We start from the raw sequence: 12,828 nt of genomic DNA, 5'->3' as shown, positions 1-12,828 counted from the left end.
AAAATACTTGCCTCTCATGATCTTTCTTCTCATGCCCAGGTGCATATGCACCAATAATCACCCATCTATCTCCATCCACTTTCAGTTTTACCCATATCAATCTAGAGTTTACTTTCTTACACTCTATCACAAACTCCCACAACTCCAGTTTCAGGAGTAGTACTACTCCTTCCCTTGCTCTTGTCCTCTCACTAACACTGACTTTACTTCCAAGACGTTCTCAAACCACTCTTCCCCTTTACCCTTGAGCTTCGTTTCACTTAAGAGCCAAAACATCCAGGTTTCTTTACTCAAACATACTACCTATCTCTCCTTTTTTCTCATCTTGGTTACATCCACACTCATTTACACACCCCAATCTGAGCCTTCGAGGAGGATGAGCACCCCCTGCATGACTCCTTCTTCTGTTTCCCCTTTAGAAAGTTAAAATACGAGGGGAGAGTTTCTAGCCCCCTGCTCCCATCCCCTTTAGTCGCCTTCTACAACACGTGAGGAATGTGTGGGAAGTATTCTTCCTCCACAATCCCCAAGGAAATATATGTATATACATATATATAATTTCTGTTTCCCCATGTAGAAAGTTAAAATACAAGGAGGGGAGGGTTTCTAAGTGCCCACGCTCCCGTCCCGTTTAGTCGCCTTCTACAACACATGAGGAATGCGAGGGAAGTATTCTTTCTCCCGTATCTCCAAGGAAATAAAAATACATAACTTATTATTTATTATACTTTGTTGCTGTCTCCCTCGTTAGCGATGTAGCGCAAGGAAACAGACAAAAGAATAACCCAACCCACCCACATACAAATGTATATACATACACGTCCACACACACACATATACATACCTATACATTTCAATGTATACATATATATATATATATATATATATATATATATATATATATATATATATATATATATATATATATATATATATAAATACACAGACATATACATATATACATTCATACTTGCTGCCTTTATTCATTCCTGTTGCCACCCCTCCACACATGAAACGACAACCCCCTTCCCCCCCACGTGCGTGAAGTAGCCCTAGAAAAAGACAACAAAGGCCATATTCATTCACATTCAGTCTCTAGCTCTCATGTACAGAGCACCAAAACCACAGCTCCCTTTCTACATCCAGGCCCAACAAAACTTTCCATGGTTTACCCCAGGCACTTCACATGCCCTGGTTCAATCCATTGACACCAAGTCAACCCTGGTACACCACATCATTCCAATTCACTCTATTTCTTGCATGCCTTTCACCCTACTGCATGTTCAGGCCCCGATCACTCAAAATCTTTTTCACTACATCTTTCCACCAATTTGGTCTCCCACTTCTCATTCCCTCCACCTCTGACACATATATCCTCACTGTCAATCTTTCCTCACTCATTCTCTCCATGTGACCAAACCATTTCAAAACATCCTCTTCTGCTCTCTCAACCACTCTCTTTTTATTACCACACATCTCTCTTACCATTTCATTACTTACTCGATCAAACTACCTCACACCTCCTCAAACATCTCATTTCCAACACATCCATCCTCCTCCGCACAACTCTATCTGAAGCCCATGCCTCACAACCATATAGCACTGTTGGAACCACTATTCCTTCAAACATACCCATTTTTGCTTTCTGATATAATGTTCTCGCCCTCCACATATTTTTCAACGCTCCCAGAACTTTCACCTCCTCTCCAACCCTATGATTCACTTCCGCTTCCATGGTTCCATCCGCTGCGAAATCCACTCCCAGATATCTGAAAAACTTCACTTCCTCCAGTTGTTCTCCATTCAAACTTACCTCCCAACTGACTTTTCCCTCAACCTTACTGTACCTAATACCCTTGCTCTTATTCACATTTACTCTCAGCTTCCTTCTTTCACACACTTTACCAAACTCAGTCACCAACATCTGCAGTTTCTCACATGAATCAGCCATCAGCACTGTATCATCAGCGAACACTCAATCCACACACAGACACATACATATATACCCAAGCACACAATTCACACTGTCTGCCTTTATTCATTCCCATCGCCACCTCGCCGCACATGGAATACCATCCCCCTCCCCCCTCATGTGTGCAAGGTGGTGCTAGGAAAAGGCAACAAAGGCCCCATTCGTTCACACTCAGTCTCTAGCTGTCATGCAATAATGCCCGAAACCACAGCTCCCTTTCCACATCCAGGCCTCACACAACTTTCCATGGTTTACCCCAGACGCTTCACATGCCCTGATTCAATCCATTGACAGCACGTCAACCCCGGTATACTATATTGATCCAATTCACTCTATTCCTTGCACGCCTTTCACCCTCCTGCATGTTCAGGCCCCAGTCACTCAAAATTTTTTTCACTCCATCTTTCCACCTCCAATTTGGTCTCCCACTTCTCCTCGTTCCCTCCACCTCTGACACATATATCCTCTTGGTCAATCTTTCCTAACTCATTCTCTCCATGTGCCCAAACCATTTCAAAACACCCTCTTCTGCTATCTCAACCATGCTCTTTTTATTTCCACACATCTTTCTTACCCTTACATTACTTACTCGATCAAACCAACTCACACCACACATTGTCCTCAAACATCTCATTTCCAGCACATCCACCCTCCTGCGCACTACTCTGTCCATAGCCCACGCCTCGCAACCATACAACATTGTTGGAACCACTATTCCTTCAAACATACCCATTTTTGCTTTCCAAGATAATGTTCTCGACTTCCACACATTCTTCAAAGCTCCCAGAATTTTCGCCCCCTCCCCCACCGTATGATTCACTTCCGCTTCCATGGTTCCATCCGCTGCCACATCCACTCCCAGATATCTAAAACACTTTACTTCCTCCAGTTTTTCTCCATTCAAACTTACCTCCCAATTGACTTGACCCTCAACCCTACTGTACCTAATAACCTTGCTCTTATTCACATTTACTCTTAACTTTCTTCTTTCACACACTTCACCAAACTCAGTCACCAGCTTCTGCAGTTTCTCACATGAATCAGCCACCAGTGCTGTATCATCAGCGAACAACAACTGACTCATTTCCCAAGCTCTCTCATCCACAACAGACTTCATACTTGCCCCTCTTTCCACAACTCTTGCATTCACCTCCCTAACAACCACATCCAAAAACCAATCACTTTCCTCTCTTCCTAAACGTACACATGCCTTACATCCTCGATAAAAACTTTTCACTGCTTCTAACAACTTGCCCCCCACACCATATATTCTTAATACCTTCCACAGAGCATCTCTATCAACTCTATTTATCTATTTTATTTTGCTTTGTCACTCTATCCCGTGTTAGCGAGGTAACGCAAGGAAACAGACGAAAGAATGGCCCAACCCACCCACACACATATGCATGTACATACACGTCCACACACGCAAATATACATAGCTATACATCTTAACGTATACATATATATACAGACACAGACATATACATATATACACATGTACATAATTCATACTTATTCATTTATTTTGCTTTGTCGCTGTCTCCCGCGTTAGCGAGGTAGCGCAAGGAAACAGGCGAAAAAATGGCCCAACCAACCCACATACACATCTATATACATACACGTCAACACATGCAAATATACATACCTATACATCTCACCGTACACATATATATACACACACAGACATATACATACATACACATGTACATAATTCATACTGTCTGCCTTTATTCATTCCCATCGCCACCCCGCCACACATGTAATAACAACCCCCTCCCCCCTTGTGTGTGCGAGGTAGCGCTAGGAAGACAACAAAGGCCCCATTCGTTCACACTCAGTCTCTAGCTGTCATGTAATGATGCACCAAAACCACAGTTCCCTTTCCACATACTATCTGCCTTATTCATTCCCATCGCCACCTCACCACACATGAAATAACAACCACCTCCCCCCTCATGTGTGCGAGGTAGTGCTAGGAATAGACAACAAAGGCCACATTTGTTCACACTCAGTCTCTACCTGTCATGTAATAATGCACCGAAACCACAGCTCCCTTTCCACATCCAGGCCCCACAGAACTTTCCATGTTTTACCCCAGATGCTTCACATGCCCTGGTTCAATCCATTGACAGCACATCGACCCTGGTATACCACATCGTTCCAATTCACTCTATTCCTTGCATACCATTCACCCTCCTACATGTTCAGGCCCCAATCACTCAAAATCTTTTTCACTCCATCTTTCCACCTCCAATTTGGTCTCCCACTTCTCCTAGGTCCCTCCACCTCTGACACATATATCCTCTTGGACAATCTTTCCTCACTCATTCTCTCCATGTGACCAAACCATTTCAAAACACCCTCCTCTGCTCTCAACCACACTCTTTTTATTACCACACATCTCTCTTACCCTTACATTACTTACTCGATCAAACCACCTCACACCACACATTGTCCTCAAACATCTCATTTCCAGCACATCCACCCTCCTCCGCACAACTCTATCCATAGCCCACGCCTTGCAAACATATAACATTGTTGGAACCACTATTCCTTCAAACATACCCATTTTTGCTTTCCGAGGTAATGTTCTCGACTTCCACACATTCTTCAATGCTCCAAGAATTTTTGCCCCCTCCCCCCACCCTATAATTCACTTCCACTTCCATGGTTCCATCCCCTGCCAAATCCACTTCCAGATATCTAAAACACTTCACTTCCTCCAGTTTCTCTCCATTCAAACTTACCTCCCAATTGACTTGACCCTCAACCCTACTGTACCTAATAACCTTGCTCTTATTCACATTTACCCTCAGCTTTCTTCTTTCACACACTTTACCAAACTCAGTCACCAGCTTCTGCAGTTTCTCATATGAATCAGCCATCAGCACTGTATCATCAGCAAACAACAACTGACTCACTTCCCAAGCTCTCTCATCCCCAACAGACTTCATACTTGCCCCTCTTTCCAAAACTCTTGCATTCATCTCCCTAACAACCCCATCCATAAACAAATTAAACAACCATGGAGACATCACACACCCCTGCCGCAAACCTACATTCACTAAGAACCAATCAATTTCCTCTCTTACTACGCATATACATGCCTTAAATCCTCGATAAAAACACTGCTTCACTGCTTCTAACAACTTGCCCCCACACCATATATTCTTAATACTTTCCACAGAGCATCTCTATCAACTCTATCATATGCCTTCTCCAGATCCATAAATGCTACATACAAATCCATTTGCTTTTCTAAGTATTTCTCACATAAATTCTTCAAAGTAAACACCTGATCCACACATCCTCTACCACTTCTGAAACCACACTGCTCTTTCCCAATCTGATGCTCTGTACATGCCTTCACCCTCTCAATCAATACCCTCCCATATAATTTACCAGGAATACTCAACAAACTTATACCTCTGTAATTTGAGCACTCACTTTTATCCCCTTTGCCTTTGTACAATGGCACTATGCAAGCATTCTGCCAATCCTCAGGCACCTCACCATGAGTCATACATACATTAAATAACCTTACCAACCAGTCAACAATACAGTCACCCCCTATTTTAATAAATTCCACTGCAATACCATCCAAAGCCGCTGCTTTGCTGGCTTTCATCTTACGCTAAGCTTTTACTACCTCTTCTCTGTTTACCAAATCATTTTCCTTAACTCTCTCACTTTGCACACCACCTCGACCAAAACACCCTATATCTGCCACTCTATCATCAAGCATATTCAACAGACCTTCAAAATACTCACTCCATCTCCTTCTCACACCACCACTACTTGTTATCACCTTCACATTTGCCCCCTTCACTGAAGTTCCCATTTGTTCCCTCCCCCTACACACTTTAGTTACCTCCTTCCAAAGCATCTTTTTATTCTCCCTAATATTTAATGATACTCTCTCACCCCATACATACATATACAAAAACACAAATATATATACATATACATATATGGGGATAGGGGAGAAAGAATACTTCCTAAGCATTCCTCACGTCTCGTAGAAGTCGACTAAAGGGGACGGGAGCGCAGAGCTAGAAACCCTCCCCCCGTCCTTGTATTTTAACTTTCTAAAAGGGGAAACAGAAGAATGAGTCACGCAGGGAGTGCTCCTCCTCGTCGAAGGCTCAGATTGGGGTGTCTAAATGTGTGTGCATGTAACCAAGATGAGAAAAAAGGAGAGATAGGTAGTATGTTTGAGGAAAGGAACATGGATGTTTTGGCTCTGAGTGAAACAAAGCTCAAGGGTAAAGGGGAAGAGTGGTTGGGAATAAAGAGTGGTCTTGGGAGTAAAGTCAGGGGTTAGTAAGAGGACAAAGGCAAGGGAAGGACCAGCACTACTCCTGAACCAGGAGTGGTGGGAGTATATGATAGAGTGTAAGAAAGTAAACTCTAGATTGATATGGGTAAAACTGAAAGTTGATGGAGAGAGATAGGTGATTATTGGTGCATATGCACCTGGGCATGAGAATAAAGTTCATGAGAGGCAAGTGTTATGGGAGCAGCTGAATGAGTGTGTTAGTGGTTTTGATGCACGAGACCGGGTTATAGTGATGGGTGATTTGAATGCAAAGGTGAGTAATGTGGCAGCTGAGGGAGTAATTGGTATACATGGGGTGTTCAATGTTGTAAATGGAAATGGTGAAAAGCTTGTAGATTTATGTTCTGAAAAAGGACTGGTGATTGGGAATACCTGGTTTAAAAAGAGAGATATATATAAGTATACGTATGTAAGTAGGAGAGATGGTCAGAGAGCATTATTGGATTACGTGTTAATTGATAGGCGCGCAAAAGAGAGACTTTTGGATGTTAATGTGCTGAGAGGTGCAACTGGAAGGATATCTGATCATTATCTTGTGGAGGCGAAGATGAAGATTTGTAGAGGTTTTCAGAAAAGAAGAGAGAATGTTGGGGTGAAGAGAGTGGTGAGAGTAAGTGAGCTTGGGAAGGAGACTTGTGTGAGGAAGTACCAGGAGAGACTGAGTACAGAATGAAAAAAGGTGAGAACAAAGGAGGTAAGGGGAGTGGGGGAGGAATGGGATGTATTTAGGGAAGCAGTGATGGCTTGCGCAAAAGATGCTTGTGGCATGAGAAGCGTGGGAGGTGGGCAGATTAGAAAGGGTAGTGAGTGGTGGGATGAAGAGGTAAGATTATCAGTGAAAGAGAAAAGACAGGCATCTGGACAATTTTTGCAGGGAAAAAATGCAAATGACTGGTAGATGTATTAAAGAATGAGGCAGGAGGTCAAGAGAAAGGTGCAAGAGGTGAAAAAGAGGGCAAATAAGAGATGGGGTGAAAGAGTATCTTTAAATTTCAGGGAGAATAAAAAGATGTTTTGGAAGGAGGTAAATAATGTGCATAAGACAAGGGAACAAATGAGAACTTCAGTGAAGGGGGCTAATGAGGAGGTGATAACAAGTAGTGGTGATGTGAGAAGGAGATGGAGTGAATATTTTGAAAGATTGTTGAATGTGTTTCATGATATAGTGGCAGATATAGGGTGTTTTGGTCAAGGTGGGGTGCAAAATGAGAGGGTTAGGGAAAATGATTTGGTAAACAGAGAAGAGGTAGTAAAAGCATTGCAGAAGATGAAAGCCGGAAAAAGCAGCAGGCTTGGATGGTATTGCAGTGGACTCTATTAAAAAAAGGGGGTGACTGTATTGTTGACTGGTTGGTAAGGTTATTTAATATATGTATGATTCATGGTGAGGTGCCTGAGAATTGGCAGAATGCTTGCATAGTGCCATTGTACAAAGGCAAAGGGGATAAGAGTGAGTGCTCATTTTATAGAGGTATAAGTTTGTTGAGTATTCCTGGTAAATTATATGGGAGGGTATTGATTGAGAGGGTGAAGGCATGTACAGAGCATAAGACTGGGGAAGAGCAGTATGGTTTCAGAAGTGGTAGAGGATGTGTGGATCAGGTGTTTGCTTTGAAGAATGTATGTGAGAAATACTTAGAAAAGCAAATGGAGTTGTATGTAGCATTTATGGATCTGGAGAAGGCATATGATAGAGTTGATAGGGATGCTCTGTGGAAGGTATTAAGAATATATGGTGTGGGAGGCAAGTTGTTAGAAGCAGTGAAAAGTTTTTATCGAGGATGTAAGGGATGTGTATGGGTAGGAAGAGAGGAAAGTGATTGGCTCTCAGTGAATGTAGGTTTGTGGCAGAGGTGTGTGATGTCTCCATGGTTGTTTAATTTGTTTATGGATGAGGTTGTTAGGGAGGTGATTGCAAGAGTTTTGGAAAGAGGGGCAAGTATGCAGTCTGTTGTGGATGAGAGAGCATCTGAAGTGAGTCAGTTGTTGTTTGCTGATGATACAGCGCTGGTGGCTGCTTCATGTGAGAAACTGCAGAGGCTGGTGACTGAGCTTGGTAAAGCGTGTGAAAGAAGAAAGTTGAGACCAAATGTGAATAAGAGCAAGGTTATTAGGTACAGTAGGGTTGAGGGTCAAGTCAATTGGGAGGTAAGTTTGAATGGAGAAAAACTGGAGGAAGTGAAGTGTTTTAGATATCTGGGAGTGGATTTGGCAGCAGATGGAACCATGGAAAAACCTGGATGATTCTTTTTTTATCAAGCTATGGAAAGTCATATATTTTAAGAGGACAAAACGTCTTTTCATTCAGTGCTATCTATCATCTAGGGCCTCTTTCCTTTGACACATGCAAAGATAGTAAAGAGAATGTTTTCAAAAACTCCAGATTGCTATAAAAAAAAGTTACAAACCTATTTGAACTGAAGTAATTTCTAGCAAATCCAGTAATGATATCAAAATTGTAAAATATCATACCTCACTGCCCTAATCATTATTAGATCATCTAAACTTGTAAAACCATAACATATCATCATATACATCTATTGATAATCTTAAAATTGTACTATCAAAGTTCAGCATATGCTCTATAATCTCCGTCAATCAGAGCTTCAGTAACATATATAAAATAATCATAAATACCACATGACTTCAGGGGTGTTACTAGGGTTTACCTAGAAGTTACATTATGAGTGAAAAGCTACCTTTGGCAAGGCTGTAAAACTGGAAATATAGTCTCATCAAAGAATTTCTTCCTGTTGCTGAAAGCATCACACCCTTGGGCTTTAGAAAGAGGTCCTGGGTAACAACAAGACTCTTTCATAGAAATAAGCCCCAGGATAATTGTACATAAATAAAAAAAAAAGACCAGAGACTCACCCGTTCTAAATCTGCAACTTTCTGCATACGACCATCCAGTTCTCTGCGGATAGCAGCTGCTTGTTCATCTTGGCTGTCCAGCTATTAAAAGAGTAACATAATTAGTCCACTTTATTGAAAAATCATGTTGATATAGCATCAAAGAAGAAACTACTTAAGATTATAGTAATGTTGGCCTTCATAACTGGGTTCATGAGGCTTATGCCATCTAGTATTCTAAATGGTAATATGCAGAAGGGAAGAGCTCAAAATGGGGAGAAATGTGAAACTTTGGTGACCCAAAGAGAATTAATGAGAACCTTGAGCTATGAACATCAAGCAAGAAATCAGTTCACATAGTCCCTACAGTCCAGTGCTTCATTCTCAGTCTAGTGATTTGCTTATCTGGTATTCATGGAAAACCTTTAATGTAGACATGGAAAAAATTTACAAGTTTCAAAGACTACTCAGCAATATTGGGTTGTCACCCTGGTAATCACTTGCTCACCAGAGTGATCATTAGCTAACAAGCGTTAGCAGCCACTGAGGGACATACAGGATACTGTGTCTTTTCTTTATATACATATATAAAAATATTTGGAGTATGTAGTATTAGAAATAAAAATGTTTAGCAGCTTGAGGAGCTGTGTGTAGAAAAAGAACTGGTGATTGGAAATACCTGGTTTAAAAAGGGGACATATACAAGTATATGTATGTGAGTAAGAAAGATGGTCAGTAGGCATTACTGGATTACATATTAATTGATAGGTATGTAAAAGAAAGACTTTTAGATGTAAATGTGTTAAGGGGGTAACTAGTGGAATATCTGATCACCATCTATCTTGTGGAGGTGAGGGTGAAGTTTTGCAGAAGTTTTTTGATAAAAGGAAACAATGAATGGAAAATGAGAGTGGTGAAAATAAGTGTGTTTGGGAAAGAGACTTGTGTGAAGAAATACCTGGAGAAATTAAGTGTAGAATGGCAAAAGGTGTAAGGAAATGAAGCAAAGGGATGGATAAGGAATGGGAGATATAAAGGGAAGCTGTGCTGGCATGTGTAAGAAATGCATGTGGTAAGTGAAAGGTGGGAGGTGGGCAGATTAATAAGTGTAGTGATTGGTGGGATGAAGTAGAATTGCTAGTGAAAGAGAATAGAAAGGCATTTTGGTGGTACTTACAGGGCAGGAGTGCAGATGATTAAGGGATGTACAAGAAAAAACAGCAGGGTTGAAAAGTGGGCAAATGAGAGTTAGGGTGAGAGAGTATCAGTAAATTTTAGGGAAAATAAGATGTCCTGGAAGGATGTTAATAATATTGAAAAACTCAGAGAACAAATAGGAACATTGGTGAAGAGGGCAAAAGGGGAAGTGGTTACAGGTAGTGATGAAAAGAGGAGATGGAGTATTCTGAAGGATTATTGAATGTGCTAGATAACAGGTTGGCAGATGTAGGATGTCTGGGATGGGACGGTATGCAAAGTGAGTCATAGTGAGGGTTTAGGTGAAGAGTTTAAGAACGTGTCTTGTTCATTGGTTGACAAAGATTTTCAATGTATGTATGAATCATGGTGAGGTGTCTAAGGACTGGCAGAATGCATGTATAGTGCCACTGTATAAAGGCAAGGGGGATAGAGGTGAGTGTTCAAAATACAGAGGTATATGTTTGTTGAGTGTACCTAGTAAGTTGTATTGTAGGGTAGTGATTGAGAGGGTGAAGGAATGTACAAAGCATCAGAATGGGGAGGAAGAGTGTAGTTTCAGAAATGGCAGATGATGAGCGGATCAGGTGTTTGCTTTATAGACTGAGTGTAAGAAATTATTAGTGAAACAGATGGATTTGTATGTGGCATTTATGGATCTGAAGAAAGCATATGACAGGGTTGACAGAGATAGCTTACAGAATATCTTAAGAATATACAGTGTGTGAGGTAAGATCCTAGAAGCAGTGATAAGTTTTTATCAAAGGTGTGAGGCATGCGTATGAGTAGGGAGAGAGGAGAGTGAATGGTTCCATGTGAAGGATGATCTGCAGCAAGGTTGTGTAATGTTACCAGAGTTGTTCAATTGTTCAATTTGTGCATGGATGGTGTGGTGAGGGAGATAAATGCTAGTCTAGGAGAGAGGGGCAAGTATGTAGTCTGTGGGGATGAGAAGGCCAGGGAAGTGTCATTTGTAGTTTGCTGATGATACAGCATAGTGGCAGATTCAAATGAGAAACTGCAAATGTTGGTGACTGAATTTGGAAAAGTGTGTGAAAGGAGAAGCTGAAAGTAAATGTGAATAAAAGCAAAGTATCAGTTCTAGCAGGGTTTTGGTACAGGTTAGCTGGGGTGTGAATTTGAATGGAGAAAACTTGAAGGAATTGAAGCATTTTTGACACCTGGAGTGGACACGGCAGAGAATGGAACCATGGAAGTGAGTCATAGGGTTGGTATGGGGAAAAAGATTCTGAAAGTGCTAAGGAATGTGTACAAAGACAGAATATCATCCAGTATGTAAAAGTGGATATGTTTTAAGGTATACAGTGCCCATCAATGAAGTAGGGACAAGGAGGCTGCACCACAACCATCAAGGATAAACATGAAATTAATCATGAAAACAGTGCACTCACCACCAACTAGTACTTTATATGGTTCCCCTTCCTCTTTATAGAGTCCCTGAAATGACCAGGAACTTTATCAGCAAGGCTCTGAAGCAATTCAGGGTCCATCTTTGCCTAAATTTCATTAATGGCCACCTCCAGCTTAGGCAGCATAGTATCAATGTAATGAACTTTCATTTTCACAAGCACCCACACATTTTCTATTTGAATCAAATCCAGGTAATTCCTGGGCCAGTCACTGAAAAACTCCATTGCAATCAGTGAATAATTTGGAAATGTGGCAGGGAACCTCATCCGGCACAAACACCTTGGCCTTACACTTTTAGGGTGAATCTGGATGATGATTACATAGTTGCTTGAGAAAACTATGTAACTGTGTACCCACCACCAACTAATTCTTTATTTGGTTCCCCTCCCTCTTCATACACTCCTTGAAACAACCAGGAACTACATCAGCAAGGTTCTGAAGCCATTCAGGGTCTATCTTTGCCTAAATTTCACAAATGGCCACCTTCAGCTTAGGTAGCAAGTAGTATCATTGTTATGCAATTTCATTTTCATAAATGTCTACAAGTTTTCGATTTAATTCAAATCCAGTGAATTCTTCGGCCAGTCACTGAAAAACTCTAGTGAATAGTTTGGTAGTGTGGCATGGAACCTCATCCTGCATAAACGCTTTGGCCTTACACTTTTTGAGCGAATCTGGAAGGATCACATAGCATCTCGAGGTAACTATGTTCATAGTTACATTCACTGGCAACACTACATGGACCCCAACACCATAACAACTGAAGCAATCCCATACCATAAGTGAAGTAGGGAACCTCACAATGCTTGCAATGTAACTGGGTCAAATGGGTCACAGCCTGGTTAACTGTACACATGCCTGCCACAGCCACCTGTCACAAAAAGTAGACTTATCACTCCACATGACAATTCTGAATTTAGCCTTAACCCAACTTTATATTTCTTGTAAAAATACTCTTTTCTTCTAGTGTGTTAACAGATTATGAGTGGTTCGGGACACAGTCTGCACTTCCAGTACTTCAGGTCTTCTTGTC

At 41.3% G+C, this 12,828-nt stretch overlaps 1 protein-coding gene across 1 annotated transcript in view; it reads right to left on the bottom strand.

The window, feature by feature from the left end:
- The window catches only part of Cadps (calcium-dependent secretion activator 1), a 1,554,015-nt gene that overhangs the window by 1,004,842 nt on the left and 536,345 nt on the right, over positions 1–12,828 (bottom strand). The window contains exon 9 of the mRNA XM_071665310.1: positions 9,189–9,269. Coding sequence (XP_071521411.1) covers positions 9,189–9,269 — 81 coding nt within the window. The remainder of the gene's footprint in view (positions 1–9,188; positions 9,270–12,828) is intronic.

Source organism: Panulirus ornatus, chromosome 10 (assembly GCF_036320965.1).
Source record: "Panulirus ornatus isolate Po-2019 chromosome 10, ASM3632096v1, whole genome shotgun sequence".
Classification (NCBI taxonomy): domain Eukaryota; kingdom Metazoa; phylum Arthropoda; class Malacostraca; order Decapoda; family Palinuridae; genus Panulirus; species Panulirus ornatus.
This window is presented reverse-complemented; position numbering and strand designations above follow the sequence as displayed.